The sequence below is a fragment of the Diospyros lotus genome, chromosome 4 (assembly GCF_014633365.1).
Source record: "Diospyros lotus cultivar Yz01 chromosome 4, ASM1463336v1, whole genome shotgun sequence".
In the NCBI taxonomy this organism is placed as follows: domain Eukaryota; kingdom Viridiplantae; phylum Streptophyta; class Magnoliopsida; order Ericales; family Ebenaceae; genus Diospyros; species Diospyros lotus.
In genome coordinates, this window is record NC_068341.1 from 12,767,257 (window position 1) to 12,784,793 (window position 17,537).

General features: G+C 34.1%; 2 protein-coding genes across 2 annotated transcripts; both read right to left on the bottom strand.

Annotated features, from left to right (window-relative positions):
* Window positions 1-27: 27 nt before the first annotated feature.
* On the bottom strand, window positions 28-4,739 carry LOC127799339 (amino acid permease 6-like). Its single transcript, XM_052333282.1, has 7 exons — window positions 4,579-4,739; window positions 4,236-4,469; window positions 3,629-3,722; window positions 3,287-3,501; window positions 2,927-3,069; window positions 842-1,069; window positions 28-714 (listed from the first exon to the last, which is right to left on the bottom strand). The coding sequence occupies exons 1-7, from the start codon at window positions 4,694-4,696 to the stop codon at window positions 289-291; spliced, it is 1,458 nt and encodes a 485-aa protein (XP_052189242.1). The 5' UTR covers window positions 4,697-4,739; the 3' UTR covers window positions 28-288.
* A 5,759-nt stretch (window positions 4,740-10,498) lies between these two features.
* Window positions 10,499-14,560, bottom strand: LOC127800544 (tubulin alpha-4 chain). Its single transcript, XM_052335215.1, has 4 exons — window positions 14,346-14,560; window positions 11,893-12,127; window positions 11,438-11,808; window positions 10,499-11,344 (listed from the first exon to the last, which is right to left on the bottom strand). The coding sequence occupies exons 1-4, from the start codon at window positions 14,436-14,438 to the stop codon at window positions 10,691-10,693; spliced, it is 1,353 nt and encodes a 450-aa protein (XP_052191175.1). The 5' UTR covers window positions 14,439-14,560; the 3' UTR covers window positions 10,499-10,690.
* Window positions 14,561-17,537: the final 2,977 nt, after the last annotated feature.

The following is a 17,537-nucleotide window of genomic DNA, read 5'->3' on the forward strand; positions in this document are numbered from 1 at the left end:
GTTTGTAGAGCTGTCTTTAATCGCTTGAAACAAAATCTAGAACTTGAACTAATTGCATTTCTCTGTTTACAGATTCTCCCAAATTGTTAATACTTTTTGTCTTTGATTTGCAAATGTGTACTCATCTATTACGCCTCAAACTAAGCCTTCCAAACTTGCATAGCATCATATACACAGATAATGCAACTTCTTGATCGGGGGCCCAGAAACCTAGCACACATCCAGGCCCATAAAATCATTCTTATTACGAATTACATGTATAAATTGTATCCCCTAAAATGTGGTGAGTCAGTTCAGAGTTTTGAAGGGCTTGTAAGTCTTGAGGTCTTGAGCCAGCCCCTGGATTGATCCAACTGCAGCAACCAGTGACACAACCAGGCAAACCCAGCTCAGGACCTTTAGCCATGTCCAAGTTAAAGAATACTTTGGCATTCTTGACTGTGCAATGTGGATCTCTATGGGGAAGTAAACCGTCAGCGGATAGAAAGATGCCGCTCCTATCAAGCCCAGGAAGTCGTTGAAGAAGGGGAAGATCATGGCTACAACCGCAGTCACGATTACGTAGACTGTTCTCCACACCAGCCTGAAGATGTTAAGGTAATATGATCCGTAAAACGGTATGCGTATGGCATACTCTCTTGTTATGAATTCGCTTTCGGGCCAGTGCTTCTGAGCCCTACTCTCCACGAACCCGAATATGGGCTGACAAAATACCTGCGCATGCAGGGCGTTGTCTCGTCAACAGACCATGAAAATTAAGGATGCTCGGAGCGGGACGACTAGCTTAGTGCACCCGGGACAGTTGTGCGTGTGTGACATAGATTATTAGGTGGTTAATTACCTGGTAGGCGCCGATTAAGTGGACGGCAATGCAGACGTTGGCTAAGTCGATGAGCCAGTAGGGTTCATAGAAGCCGAAGCCGGTGAGGAAATTACCGGGGGCTTTGTTTCCGAAGGCAGCATAGCCGAAGCAGCCGCAGGAGACGTAGAAGAGGGTGGTGGCTGAAACTCCGACCAGGGAAGCCTTCTTCATGGCTTTGTTCTCCGGAGGGTGGGATCTCAACGTGTCCTGCAAATGCATTTCATTATAGCCTTCAATTCCATCCGCACGTACGTAGTACACCAAAAGTTATGCGTTCGTGCATGCATGCATGCATTTTGCTCCTAATTAATTCGTAAAAGGAAATACTATATATTATATGAATAAAATTTTTAACGTTGGTGAAATGATGTGCCTTGCAATTTATCTTCACCGTTGTCACATCTTTAAGATCTTATTAGTTTATGATATGGTAACATAAGACTAAAATTGTGATACTATTTAGGGGGAATAAGAGTCTCTTTACAATTTTGGATATTAGTTCAACGGTGCTTGTGGAAATGTGAGGTTGAGTGAAAATGGGCTTTCTTTCTTTCTTTCAACAATTTGGGTTTATGAGAAGGAAATACGCAAGGATATGATGCATGCTTGGGCCTAAAATCCCTAAAGAAATACTTAAAATGATATGATGCATGCTAGGCCTAAGAATCCCCCCGTCGGGCATGGCATATAGAATTGTGGTCCGTGGTCCATGGAGATGGAGTGGATTGGTGAGTGACTGACTGACTGACTGGTCCACGACATGACGAATCAATTTGTATCTATCCCTTTGCACTATCCAACATAAATATTCCTCCTAAGTTGGCATTTTTGGTCTTCAATTGCTCTTTCTTAAAGAGCATATATAATATGGTTCAACTTTTTGTTTTTTGATAAGAAGGTATAAATTATAATGGTGATGGTGTACTTCACGATTAGGTTCCCCTTCCAAATGTTTTTAGAATAATTTTTTTTTATGCATCTATTTGATGTACTTAATTAATTTATGCTATTTTGCCAGCATGATAAGTTAATTTAGTACTCATCATGCACCTAGAGAGAGTGATTATGAATTTTTAATTAATAAATCATATCTCGGGACTCGGATGCATAATATATATCATTAATTCTAATATTTCAAACAAATAAATGTATTTAATAAGCAGGTTTAGTTATTAATATTCGACAAAGTAATTTTAATTAAATTATTCTATAATTCTGTACATTGACATGACGGTTGCAGTGGATGGAATATTTTTTACTTTTTTGAAAAAAAATTGGCTTGACATAAAGAGAGCTTTTTCTCTGGTCCCAATCATCACGTGGAGCCATTACCACCGTCCCGGGGACCAAATATGTATATTTATATTAGTATAAATATGTACATATTTTATAAATAAAATAACATTCTTATAAAAAGTATCATTACTTTAATGCTATTTATACTTTACAATGAAGAAAATAGTATAAAATTATATATATATATATCATTTGTGTACAAATACTCATATCATATCTAATATTAAGGAATTTTAAATATAATACAATGACTTAAAAAAAAAAGACATAATGAAATAATGAATAAGCATCTTTAAATATAATATAATCTCTTGTGTACAATAAAAATATATATATGTCAGAACTTAAACTTAGGGAATTTTTTTTCTTAATGACTATTTTCATGCATAAAAGAGTATTATAATGATATATATAATGATGATGAAATAATGAATAAGCATCTTTAATATTATAAGACAAACAATTATTACTTAAATTAAAATATCATTATCGGTCTGGAATGCAAGTATTAAATCAGGCACGCGTTTCAAGGCTGCAGCAGCCGATAGTATAATGGCATGTTTAGAGATTTTTCTGGTCAGAAAATGCATGCATGCATGCGTTCATATATAGTGTCATATAATGCGCACACACACATATATGTATATACGTGCAATGAATGCTTTCAAGATAACAGATGGCTGAAAATGAATTGAAGGGCAACAGAGCATATATATATATATATACGTGCGTGTGTTTGTGTGTAGGGTTGACAAGCTATACACTTGCCTGTATCTCAATGAGTACAGTGGAGTAGGCATAAGCAAAGGCTATATCTCCAATGGCTTGGAAGCTTTTCCAAACCTTCTCTGCCCCTGTCACCTCCACCCCTACTCTCACCCCTGTTAGGTTCGTTGTTGCATGTGCTCCTCCTTATAATTCACAAAAACCAAATATATATTAATTAGTATCATCAATATTTATATATATATATTTAATCACAACATATATATATGTATGTGTGTATATTTGTCATAGGAAAATGATACACAAAATTTCACATAAAAAATGTTCATATATAGAATAATAAATTAATGGAGCAATAGACCAAGTTTGTGGCCCTTAATTAATACGTGTATATATACACACCTGCAACTTTGGCTATGGCGAGTCCAAGACCTATGGAAGAATAGGCAAAGGACATGACGGCGGCAAGAATAGAGAGCCATGAGAGCTTGTGGAAGTTTGGGATTTGGCTGAGAATGATCTGAATGATGGCGAAGATGGCCATGAAGGGGTAGTTTGATATGGAGCACTCCGCATCATGCCCTTGTTTGTGGAAGCAATTTGACCTCTTCACAGCCCTAAATTTTTCAAGAGACTCATCCTCACTAGTATCAGAATACTATCCAACAGTGGTCAAACATTTACTGAAGAAATATTTGCAAGTTTCAGAGACTCCATTAATGAATTTTAATTTAATTTACTTACACCATGCTGATGGAGGCTGTTATTGTGTACCCAATAGTAACCCCAATCAGATTGCCATATTGAGCTATTCCACACAGCTGGACCTTGAACCCTCCTGCACCGATAAAAAATCATTACTATTTGAGGATTCCAAGAGTCACCCATTTCAGATCCGCTTCAAAAGATGCACGTAGGGATGTGGTTTTTTCATAATACCAAATAATGTTAAAAAATAATTATTTTTTAAATATGAACAGAGTAAAAAGGGTTTTTTTAATCTATGTCTCGGGGGAATATGTTAGGTTGCATTTAATGCCTATTGTTTTCAGTATTTGAATATTTTTATTGATTAGTAATAAATGTATGGTATTTTAAAATATTTTACTAATTAATAAAAATATTTAAATATTAAAAATAAGATACAATAAATACACTATCCTAACTATATATGTAGGCAAAAGATAGAAAAATCCCAAATAAAATTATTAAAGAAAAAGAATAAGCACAAAAAGTAACGTGCCACCTCCTTAATTGTATCATAGGAGGCCAAGTCATTAATACAGCCTCTTAACAGCGGACCAACTTTAAGACATTAATCTAAAAGACTTGTTATCTAATAATAATTTACCTAAGTGAGCCCGAACAACATCCATGTAGGTATAGTTTCTGGAGCCGGTAACAGGATCAGGAGACCTGTAAGAGTCTGCTAGAAGAGTGGAAGTGAAGTAAGTGATGAAGGAGAAGGCCAAGAGAACCGCCGGCCCAGCCACCCATCCCAGCTGAGCTATTGCCCACGCCAGTGAAAGCACTCCAGACCCAATCACAGCCGTTATTATATGTGCACTTGCAGTCAACACAGTCCCTATACATATACATATATAATTCACACCCGTACGTACATGGATCAAAACCATGAAAGATCGATGGATAGAGAATATATAACTTGGAATAGATTTTGGTCACATATGTACCGGTTCGTTTGGGGCGGCCATCATCGTCAATGTTCTTGCGAAAATCGGCGATTTCGAGGGGGCCTGGAGCTTGCTGCTGCATGAAAATGGAGTGATTGTGCTGCATCTCTGTAGCCATATCTTCCTCTGTGTTTGTGTCTTGGCACTCTGTGGATGGGAGGGCTTGGAGGGGACTGGGGTTGTAGGGAAGTACTTATAACGGAAAAAAGAAATAAAAAAAAATTAAAAAAAATGATAATTTTAGATATATATATATATATATAAATAAATAAAGGTGAAGCAAATGATGACTAAGTGAGGGGTGTGTATGAAGTCAAATGGACAAGTGTTGAGTTTAAATTGGAAGGAAGAGGGAAGTGGAGATTTAGAAGTCCAAATTAGCCGTTTGTGGACATGGGTAAAAGGGAAATTAAACTAAAAATTAAAGAAACAAGTATTACATAAAATGAGCTCTTTTTTTAAATAAGAATTTCGTATTACATTGAGTTACCATTTTATATAGAAATATGTATTTGTAATGGTAGTAACACTACAACATAATTATTTTTTAGCAGCATTTGTAATTCTCGCTAGAAAATTTATTAACATTTTTGGGTTTGGGATTTGTAGACTAGAGGCAATGTCCGCAAAGGATGTTAGTGGCAAAACAACAATTTTTAGATAGATTCAAACAAATGCCGCTGAAAGATAAGACTCTTTTACGATATTTATAATATATATATGATTAACGATATTTATAAATTCAAAAATTCTTAAAAAAATTCAAATGACTTATAGCAGAATAGTTAAATCCTAATTTGATGTAGGGTTAGAAATATTTCCGTCTTTACGTATAGATGAATCTCATGTAGAGATGGAATAGTTTTTATCTTTACCTCTATTTTAGAGATGGAATGATGTTAGAGATGGAAAAAGTTTTTATCTCTAATTCTGTCTTAGAGACAGAAAAATTGTCTCTAACCAGAAAAATATGACATTTGACAAACAAATGCCATTAATTAAAATCCTAAAATTTGACAAATAAATGCTGATATTGATGTATTTTACTGACAATTATAATAAATACCAGTAAAGATATATTGTCGCCAACATTAACGACAAATATCGGTAAATATCTATTCTATTTACACCTTTAACAGCAGTTATACAAATGCCGCTAAGTAATTGGCGGCAAATGTTAATTGTGTTGTAGTGTAATTTCTTTTTTTTTTTTTAACAAAAATAGCTACCCTACAGCTTAAAATAAAATAATAGGCTAAGTATATAGGTTTGGTTTGAAATGATTGTGAGGGTTATGAACCATTGATGGTGCCGTTTTCTGTTGTCTTATCTTTGAACTCCCCAAGTCCCCACTTTGGTTCTTTGCTGGTTTAATTTGTGCGACCACTCAACCAGCATAAACTATATATTTTCAGCTACCACCCATTTCAAATCTGAAAATTTTAGCTAAAAAAGGGGGCTAAATTAATTAATTAGTCGCTGACTTGAGGTTCCTCTCACACTTTTCAAGTCAGCAGTGGATTCGCCTGAGCTGCTTGGTTGTCTTCTTCTGACCTTTGGGGCCTTAGACATATATGGCAATGTAATTTTTGCGTTAAAAAACAGGTATGTATATATATATATATATTGTCTATTTGGTGAACAAAATCGAGAGCTGCATATGCGCTGTAACTCAGTAATTATTCATTGTGACAAGTACTCAAAAGGTAAATAAATTTCGAAATTTATATTTGTATGAGAAATAATGGGTTTGAAAAGCTACAAATAAGCATTTTAGCCGATATCATCATCCCATCGTTAAGTAAATGCTTGCAACAGCTATTTGCTTGAATGTGGATGCTCAAACCATCTGTAATTAATTATTTTCTTCTCGTAATGAGTTCTCTTATATTTCTATATAAATAATATAAATAAGGTCAAAGCTTATATATATATATTCCCAATTACGAGAAATCTGAGCTAGGGATAAGATTGCCATTGGCAGCGTATGATTGGGAGAGAAAAGAGAAACATTAATTGTAACTGATGATGAGAGGAAATGGGAGATCAGAAGCCATGTCTCTATATGCAAACGAAACAACCAACAACAAATATATATATATATATATATATCATAAAAAGTAGTACTGAAATCAAACAAAGACGATTGAGACTGACTGTGTGACAACATCCTATCATTAACAACTTGATAATATGGCTACGTAAAGAGACACAAACAAACATTTCTTGGGTCCGCAAACTGTCACATGGATGCATGCATATATATATATGTATATGTATATATATAAATGTTGAAACAACATAAAAAAATTATAGGTTGGAAGATATAAAGTCGTACCAACTTTATCGATTTCTCTATATTATTGTTGGAATTTGACATCTACTTTATGTTAATTGGTGGCATTTAATGTCATCCACATATATTATATTTTCGTGCAATTAAAGGTGCATGGTTGAGTCTTCTCGACGTTTACTTTGCATTAAAAAGGGCTTTTGGCAACAATAATTTTGTTGCATAAGTTAAGAAGTGTCTTCTCCATGTCTCTCTGCCAGTTGAGCTGAAGCTGAATTCATGTCAGAGCAAATGTCTAGATTCCCAGACGCCACGCATCCTTACTTTTGGATAACAAGCATGCACTCTTAATGTTAACCAGTATTTTACGTACAGTTAAGAGTTCACTACATATCTAAGTAGTTTAAATAGGATTTTTGCATGTTTTGATATCATATTAAATTATTAAACATATCATCTCCTCTAAAAGCTTAAATTGGTAAACAAAAGGTTAATTTTTATATCTTATATTATTATTTTTACTCTTAACACTTCTTAGGTTCATCAATTTATTTTTTCCATCGTTCAAAAGAAACTGAAACAATTGCTGCTGAATTTTTTTTTTTTAAATATGACATGATATATAAGATCTCATGAACAACATAATTATGTATATAAATGATTTTTCCCAAGCAGTTCAAATTTTTTGGGCTCAACGTTCGAGTTTTGGACCACCGAGGCCCAAACTCAACAAAGTAGTATCTAACAGTGTCAAGTTAGTCCAAGTTCCTAATAAACAACAAGCAGTTCTAATTTTATGTTTTTTTTTTCTTTCTCATAAGCCCTATAAAACCCAACTGGTTTAGGTATTGTTTAAGCCCTGGGTCCAAGATTGATTGGGTTTTGGTTGAAATCCACTGAAGATGGATTCGGTTCTCTATCTGGGGAAAAATAGAAATCAATTGAGGTCCATAGAAGAAGATGAGATTGTTTTATTCCACAAAGGTACTGTTAGTTTTGCTAGATTTCCTTGAAACGTGGGACATGAAGCCAGGCACTTTGTAATGATCTTTAAGTAATGGTATGGTATTTGAACTTAGATATATTTATTTAATATTGTTATATATTTCACCCATTTTCTTGTAATTGTGGTTGTATCTTCTTCTCCTTGATGTTTTTTTCTATGTTTGTTTGAAGTTTTAATGATTCAACTGTTTGAGAAGAATATGCACCAACCATTCTTTGTTCACACTAACTACAAGAATTTTAAGTTGTAAAATATTTAATCTCACAGCCATTTGCGCATGATTCTAGTGTAATGAGATCATGTATGCTTGTGTTAGCTGGATGATTACAAGCATCATTAAATTTATGAGACTAAAGCAGTCACGAGTCAGTTTTCAGTCGGATTACCTAATTTCGCTTGCACTGCTTAAGTACTTTTTCTGTTAATAGTTTGCTTGCAGCAGAGCACAGTATCGTTGCACTTTCTGCCTGATGCTTTTGGTTTTGGCTATTGTTGGTCAAGGTGAAATCGCTCACCCCGAGCGCCTCCTACACCTGGCCCAATAGAACGTGAGAGAAGGTTAATTATGGTGACCCAGTCGGACGCAGTGACTAGACCTGGGCTCACCGCGCACAAGGAGCCTCCCTCACTTTGGAGAGAGGTACCCCACACTGCCGCTTGCGAGACTCGATTCTTGGTCTTGGTCCAAGATTCACCACGGAAGGCACTTTGTGCCCCCCTTCTTGACCAACTAGACTGCCCATGTGGACTGGCTTTGGCTATTATTGTGTCCAAAAAAGTGGGGTTAAGTGTAAAATAGATTTAAGAGGAAGAAGTCGAAGAAAAAAAACATGGGATACATTCCTGATAGAATAGTGCCCAGGAGACTTTCCCTGAGGCCACTCCTCCCGAGACTTTCTTAGGTCCGAGAATATATCAACTCATCTTCGATATTTCTACTTAAAAATTCAAAACGTATGATTTTAAAATATGTAAATACTTTTGTACCTGTCCACTTTAGTATTTAGAAATAAGAAATAATTTCTCCAACTGAAGTATTATGAAAACACTAGTCAAACTATATTTTTCTTGACCTTATATACTCTTCTACGAACAAGGGCGGAGCCACACGAGGCCTAGTGGGGTAGATGCCCCATTGGGCCAATTTTGTTTTGGGATTTTAAGCATTTAAAAAAATATTTTATATTAATAAACCAAACACTCATATAACTTTTCATAAACTCTTTTAAAAAAGAGTTTGAAAAATTACAAAACTCAATGAACTTGCATAGAAGTTGGTTGAAATAAAAAAAAAATATATAGTGTACTTATTAGTTTACAAATTTGTGACTTTGATATTAACTCTTTCAATTGCTACTGCTACAGTTGAAAAAATATTTTTTGTAATGAATATTGTGAAAAATCAATTGCGTAATAAAATTAAGAACTAATTGATGAATGATAGGTTAATTGTGTATGTTAAAAATAATATATTTAATAAAATTGATAATAAAATTATTATACGACATTATCAAAATATAAAAAATCGTAAGAAATAATTATAATTTTTTTTTACATTTTAATAATACTATTATTTTATTTTTAAAATTATACTTTTTGTATTTAATTTCATCCCCCACTAAATCAAAATTCTGGGTTAGCCCCTATATCTATGAAGACTGATTTATGCATGGTTCGCATGGAAGACACTATATGCTCTTCATTATTTTCTATTTTATATATTTTCTAGAGATTAAAAATCGAAGATTCACAATTATAAATTTATTATTATTATTATTATATTTTGAAAACAATAACTAAAAAAATCTCACTTGCTTCTTCTACTTTTTGAGTTCTTATCACCCAATTGACTTCACGCTTACAAAATTGAAAATAAGGGGAAGGAAGCGAAATAAACTGACTTGTTCTCCAGACACTGAGCAGCAGAGCAAGCTACTTTAGCTTCAGAAAATTGAGAAAAATAACAAAGACTAGAGCACAGCAAAAAAGGTGCTCTTATAAAACAATCTTAGAAATTGCTTTATTAGTACTAGAAGACTAGAAAAAGGCTTGCCGGTTGTATGTCAGCATTCATCAACTAGAAGGCCACAAAAAAAATAAAAAAGTTTGTGAGCTAATTTACTGCTTCTTTTTTCTTTCTTTCTTTTTTTCTTTTTATGAATACGGCCCTCTAATAAAAAAAAAAAGGCAATTCAAGAAACGCTAAGCTAAAAATCTTATTCCATCCTAAAGCAAGGTGATAATATGATAATCTATATCAATTCGATTGTTTGGACAAAAATAGCTCATAAAATCTCTTCCAACAACAAAATGTATAATCTACTGTCAAGGCTAACATAAGATAAAATGGAAATTAAACTAATCTGGGGTATGATTATTATTTGTTTAATAATTTTTCCGTTTCATCCATTTCTAAAGTTCTTTCAAACAATGAGTCATTTTTAGTTCTTTCTACTATTCCCTCTTCTCTCAAACAATATTTTTCCCATTCTAGTCCACTCATTTCCATTCTATTACTAAATCCCAAACAAAGTGTTTTAAGTAGTCAGCATACTTGGTGCATGAATACCCAGAACAATAAGAACATTAAGCCGGTGGTAATTACTCAAAACACCATGAAATAGCATCCGAAGTAAGTCCACATATCACTGTGAACAATAAGATTTAAGGGAAGAAATTTTGTAGCACATGCTTGAGACAAACCACTCTTGAACGCATACTAAACCCACACATCAAGACATATGAGGCACATTAATAGAACATAGAATGACAAACTGTGAAGGAAACCACGATAAGCAAACAACGTTCTCAAATCAATACTCTTCGTCTTCACCTTCGTCACCTTCACCTGACTCAGCACCAACCTCCTCATAATCCTTTTCAAGGGCAGCAAGGTCTTCACGAGCCTCACTGAATTCTCCTTCCTCCATGCCCTCACCAACGTACCAATGAACAAAGGCACGCTTGGCATACATGAGATCAAACTTGTGGTCAATGCGGGAGAATACTTCAGCAACACTGGTAGAATTAGATATCATGCACACAGCCCTCTGCACCTTTGCAAGGTCACCTCCAGGAACAACAGTTGGTGGCTGGTAGTTAATGCCACACTTGAATCCAGTTGGGCACCAGTCAACAAATTGAATTGTTCGTTTTGTCTTTATGGTGGCCACAGCTGCATTCACATCCTTGGGCACCACATCACCTCGGTACATCAGGCAGCATGCCATGTACTTTCCATGGCGAGGATCACATTTTGCCATCATTGATGAAGGCTCAAAGGCACTGTTGGTGATCTCTGCCACTGAGAGCTGCTCATGGTAGGCCTTCTCAGCTGAAATGACAGGAGCATATGAGGAAAGCATAAAATGGATCCTGGGGTAGGGAACAAGGTTGGTCTGGAACTCGGTTACATCAACATTGAGAGCTCCATCAAACCTCAAAGAGGCAGTAAGCGAAGAAATCACCTGCATGAAATGTATCACATATATCATCTTCTTTAGTATGGTCTAAACCATTTAAAACATATCCCAATATTTCACGGAGTATTGTTAGTTTACCTGAGAAACAAGGCGATTCAGATTGGTATAAGTAGGACGCTCAATGTCAAGGGAGCGCCGGCAGATTCCATAAATTGCTTCATTATCAAGAAGCACAGCAACATCAGTGTGCTCAAGGAGAGAGTGAGTTGAGAGGACACTGTTATAGGGTTCCACAACAGAGGTAGAAACCTGAGGTGAGGGATATACAGTGAAACCTAGCTTTGATTTCTTCCCATAGTCAACAGATAGACGCTCCAAAAGAAGTGATCCAAGACCAGAACCGGTACCACCACCAACAGCATTGAATACAAGGAAACCCTGAAGGCCAGTGCAGTTATCAGCGAGCTTCCTGATGCGATCCAAGCAGAGATCAACAATCTCTTTGCCGACTAGAAAGAAGAAATATTACATTATTAATATTTGGTGGAAAGGAAATATAAAATACAACAGTGTGTTACGAGGTAGATATTTACTGGTGTAGTGGCCACGAGCGAAGTTGTTGGCTGCATCCTCCTTGCCGCTGATAAGCTGCTCAGGGTGAAAGAGCTGGCGATAAGTGCCAGTCCTCACTTCATCAATGACAGTGGGCTCAAGATCCACAAAAACTGCACGAGGAACGTGCTTCCCTGCTGCTGTTTCACTGAAAAATGTATTGAATGCATCATCCCCTCCACCAATTGTTTTGTCACTCGGCATCTGACCATCAGGCTGAGAAAAAAAGAGCAAGCTTTCAGTTATACCAAAAAAGAAAAAAGAAGGCGGCTTCATACTAAGAATTGGCGAAGACATACAGATAAAAAGTCACTCAGACAAAAAGCAGAGCATATTATTTTGGAAAAAAATTAATCTATGTGTAGGAACTCAGATCCAAATATAGAGCCTACCAGGGTTCTAGGGCCGACTAAAGACTAGGTGGGGTGCAATAATTATTTTAGTGGTCTTTTATTATTATAAATAAATAAATAATAAAAATTATTGAAAATTTATTTTTCTTTTTTCTTTAAATATAAAATCATTAATTATTTTTTGTATTTAAGTTTAGAATTAAATATTTTTTAATTAACAATATAACCAAATTACTTAATCTTTTTTGTGATGTAGTTGAATGTAAATAAAATTTTATTAATTTTAATTTTAAAAAACTTCTTTTTTTTGAAACGACAATAATATGAATGGTTAATAATATTCTATAAGTTATTCATATATTTAAAAAAGAATTTATCTCCTTTATAAAATTTAGAATCACAAATGGTGCTTTTATTTCAATGGTTATAATTTCTTTTAAAACATATAATTCTAAAAATAAATCTAAACCATTAATATCAGTGAAAATGTTATATTTTAGAAAAATTTCAAGATTTAAACAATTTTTCTTCAAATTATGAAAACACTTTTAACTAGATTAGGTATTACTTGGATAGCGGGTTTATGTCTATGAATAGATTAGATTTATTTGTACTAGAAGTCAAAATAGACCTATCATTTGACAAATGAAGAATATAAATTGAAATTTGTTAAAAACTGAATATCTTATTTCATCGAGTCTTCAAGGAGAGAAAATAAATTATAATAAATGTAACATAATAGTAGCTTGTTTAATTAAACTTCATATTTATTTTTAATTTAAATTATTCACACTACCAATGATCATGGCTATCCACTTATTTTCAATTTTTATATTGTTCTAGATTAAATAGGACGTCTTTTGCATTAAATTAAATTAATATAAAAAATATATTATTTAATGCAACTTCTACGATATGAGAAATTAAACCAATTTTTCCTCCCTTATGCTCTTCTCATTTTTTTGGAGCCCCACCATTTTTGGGGACTCTAGGCATAAGCGTGGCCTATGCCTTAAGCCAACACTGCAGGGTCCTTGAGGTCCTCTTCTCTTCTTCCTTTTTTTAATTAAGTTTTATAGAGTCTAAATATAAATCAGAAGCATAAAAAGTATCCATAATTTAAATACTCAAATCAAATTCGATCATCCAAAATGTAAAACAACTGTGAATTAAAAAAGGCATCCAATCATAATATACTTCAGAGAGCAATCAATTTATGCAAATATCTGATTAAACAAACCAGAGATCCAGTCTGCAACTAAATAAAACAGTGTCTGCATTGGTAAAAACTTCAGAACAGTCATAAGAAATCAAAAACATAAATACCTCTAGGAACGAATGGCATCTTAACAATGAATCATGATTAGCAAAAAATCAAAAATAAAACAAGATCACAGAAATCCTCTACTATGAAAATTAAATTAAAATTCAAAACTGTAGGTTTATTTCAAAATCTGCACAAATTGGAGATCACAAAATTCTTGTAATTAGCAAAAATCAACCAAGCACTGAAACGGACAATTTGACCATAAATATTTCTAGCTGGAATGCCAAAAAAATATCAAAAGATACAGATCAAATGAATTTGACGATTGACTAGTAATACAAGAATCACAACCAACAAATAATTAAGAATTGTGATTTGTATCATGATCAAAGATCGGACATATTTTCATTAAAACGCATATATAATACAATAGGCTGACTATAAAAGCATAGATCCCGCAACAAATTCATACATACGTTTATATAGGTGCGAAATAAAAACCTGCATATAACGCGCATAACTTTACAGTTTAAGTGAAGCTGGAATCGAACCTCAACAGAAATCCTAAACAAACAGATCATAGAATTCAACCAAAAAGGACTCGCAACGCCTGAATTTGGTCAGCGGATGAAACAAACAGCTTCTACGACGATTTTTCAACGCCAGACGCATTTCAAGCAGATATCGAAAACACATTTTTCAGGAAAATGCATGGATGATACAATTATCCGATTTAAGCATAAATCTCCCAACAAATTGATACAAATTCTTATGAACATGCCAAATAATCATATCGAGATGAGAAGTACGGTACCTGAATGCCATGTTCGAGGCAGTAAAGCTCCCAACAGGCGTTACCCACTTGAATGCCGGCCTGGCCGATGTGGATCGAAATGCACTCTCTCATTTTCGAAGAAAATTGGATTGGAAGCAAATTGAAAGCTATAGAAATTTTTGAAGAAAGCAAATGAATATCTACAGGAAGGCGTTTATGAAGACGCCTTCTGAGTCGATGGTTTCACAGCCAATTCCTTCCGGCGAGTATTTATAATGGGGGCAAAATTAACCATGGTTAGTTTAATCGTGGGTTAGTTGTCTTGCCAGCTGGTATCTGGAAGTTGAAAGGAAGAGGCAAAAGGAATTGCCGGCCGGCCAAATCGCGGTATTTAACCCTGGTTAATAATAGCCCGCCCGATTTTGATTTTCCTATTAGGGCTTGGTTTTTGCAGAAACTACACGAGTGCCATCATGCTTCGGCCGTTCCGTTTGTGTGGGATGAAGGGTAGAAAAGTCATTCGAGAGATTTGAAATATATTTTGACTCGGTGTACTCTTATTCATCTTGGTCTAGTTTAGTTGGAATTTTTTTTTTTAAAATGTGCATAATAAATATTGATACTTATATATTTTTATTACCTAATAAAAATGTCACTTAAATTAAAAATATATCTCCACTCTATATGAATAGTATTATTTTCAATCAACAGATTCAACACACTAAATGGTGAAAGAGGCACGTATGGTGTTTGTTGGGCAGGTGACCTGTCAACGTGGAGTTAGATTCCGTTGATGCATCAACGGGCCAAGCCTACCTAACTTGATTGGGCCAGTTTGGCCCACATTCGGGTAGCAGGGGCTGGGCTGAGCTGAGCATAGCATAGTTTGAAGCAAAATTAATTCCATGCCACGTCAATTGCCTGTTTGGCATTAGTGCCGCGAGTTTAGGGCTAGAATTATTTATCTATATAATATAAACAAAAGTATGGTTGACGCCATGCATATATAAATAAAAAAATTGAATAAATATTCATATTTAGTAGTGTTTGATAATTATATTTTAGTTTTTGACTTTTCGTATAGTGGTAAAAGTGTTTCTAAATTCATTATAATTGTAGAGATTATGAGTTCAAATTTTATTGGTAATTTAATATAGTTATTTTTTAAAATCTTTTTAAACAAAAAATAAGATATATTTTTAAAATTAAAAAAAATCAGTAAGAAGTAGCACCAAATGAGGGTTTACATAATTAATACATCAATTCAAACATAATTTTAAAAATTGTCCATAAATTACTCTAAACCTAGCAATATCCCTTTTTTTCAATATAGTTTTCATTAAATAACATATCTTTTTTTTAATTAATTTCGAATTCACAATAAGGGATGTTTGGCCTTGAGTTTCCATTTCCATTCAAGTTGAGTTGACTTGTGTTTTTATCATAATATAATAATTAAAATTTATTTATTTTAAGAAAACTTAGTAGAAGGTCGATAAAGTTAGGTGAAAGAACAAGGTCTGCCTAGAATTGGTCATCCGAAAGGGATCTCATGAAAGGGTGGCTTTGGAAGGGAAAAGGATCCTTGGATGCGAAAGGTTGCGAAAAGGTACTTTGAATGAGCTATGGTAAGGTCTTTTGAAGGGGTCTTTGGGTCTTCTGGTCTACAAGACAGAAGACAGTCAAAGGACACATGGAGATCTTTCCCGCACAGACCCTCTAATACTTAAGTCAAATGTGGTTATGTTGCGAAATGATGCAAATGCAATACAGATGTGTCGGATGGTATCTTTCAAATAGTAGAAGGCCTTTGAAAGGGTATGTGCAGAAGAGTTGGAAGAAGGCCTTTGGTCGAAGGATCTGGAAGATGAAGAGTTAGGGGGTATTTATACCCCTCAAAAGATTGAGACATGTAGCACACATGCACAGGGGCACATGGCACAACCCTTCAAGCGAGGGTGTCCGATTGTCATTGGGTTACGTTTCAGGAAGACCAAACATTCGGGGAAGCTCAGGGGTGGATCTAAATGTGAGCTGCCTTGAGCTTTAGCCCAGGGCAACCCACAAAAAAATTTAAAATTTTAAGGTAAAATTTAGCCCAAATTCAGTTTAGCCCACCCCAACCCAACCCACTCCCAGTCCAACCTATCCTACTCTACAATGTTGGATTTGCCCCTGGGAAAGCTAGTCTTTAAAGGGTTTTGAAAAATTACTTGGGCCTTCGAGAGAGGTAGCCTCTGAAGAGTTTTCGGAGGACTACCTAATCCTTTGGGAAAGTTGGTCCCCGAATGGTCTTTGAAAGGTTGCTCGGGTCTTTCAGGAGCAAGGCCCTCGAAAACTCTTCTAAGATAAGGTACTCTTTTAGGCCCAAACTAACTTGTCGAAGAAGGAACTCAACTGAAAAACATCTCTCAGAAGGCATGTTGCAATAACTTAAAGAGTCAAGTACTAAAATCTTGTGTATGATAAATTCTCTCTTTCAATTCAAATCAAAGTGGGATGAGTTTAAGGCCAAAACTAAATCTCACAATTTTGGTGCAGTTGAGTTTGAGATTAACAATACATTTTATTTGTTGTATATTTTAATTTTGTTTTTCTATAATAAAAAAAAATTAAATTTTAATTCCTCATATATCCCAATAAAAACCGTATGTACCCTTACTTATTTTTTCCCTTGCTTTATATTTATATACAGAGAGAATATATTTTAACAAATATATTTACTTTTAAATATTTTTATAAACTAGATATATTAATTATATATTCTTTAATCCCAAATATTGAGTCATGTACAATTGACAATGAGAAGTAAAAAAATTAATTAAACTTTATGTACAATTGATTGAATGAAATAAAAATACATAATTTTAATTTTATATTTAAAATTATATTCATTATAACTTTTATATATATATATAATATTTATGATAAACTTGATATCATTTTCTTATCTTAAAACATCTCAATCAAATATTTATCAAACACTAACTTTTGAAATTCAGGTTAACATAACTAATTTATCAAATAATTTTTTATAATCAAAGATACTTTATCTCAACGCCTTAAACTTACCTTACTTCACCTCACCTCCGCACCAAAGCGCCATAAGTTTGTGTAGTGTTTATGGTCCCTTATTATTTAAGTTGTATGAAAATAAAAATAAAAAATATTTTTGATATGAAATAAAAATAAAAAGTAATATTTTTAAAAAAATAAAAAATAAAAATACAT

What these genes read in the sequence shown, in the direction of transcription:
- LOC127799339 (XM_052333282.1), bottom strand. Translation starts at nt 4,696, where the DNA reads ATGGCTACAGAGATGCAGCACAATCACTCCATTTTCATGCAGCAGCAA. An exon ending in CGCCATAGCCAAAGTTGCAG is followed by an intron (nt 3,070 to 3,286) that starts GTGTGTATATAT and finishes GTGAATTATAAG; the next exon opens with GAGGAGCACATGCAACAACG. An exon ending in CTGTACTCATTGAGATACAG is followed by an intron (nt 1,070 to 2,926) that starts GCAAGTGTATAG and finishes ATGCATTTGCAG; the next exon opens with GACACGTTGAGATCCCACCC.
- LOC127800544 (XM_052335215.1), bottom strand. Translation starts at nt 14,438, where the DNA reads ATGAGAGAGTGCATTTCGATCCACATCGGCCAGGCCGGCATTCAAGTG. An exon ending in GCCTCGAACATGGCATTCAG is followed by an intron (nt 12,128 to 14,345) that starts GTACCGTACTTC and finishes TTTTTTTCTCAG; the next exon opens with CCTGATGGTCAGATGCCGAG. An exon ending in CGCTCGTGGCCACTACACCA is followed by an intron (nt 11,809 to 11,892) that starts GTAAATATCTAC and finishes TCTTCTTTCTAG; the next exon opens with TCGGCAAAGAGATTGTTGAT.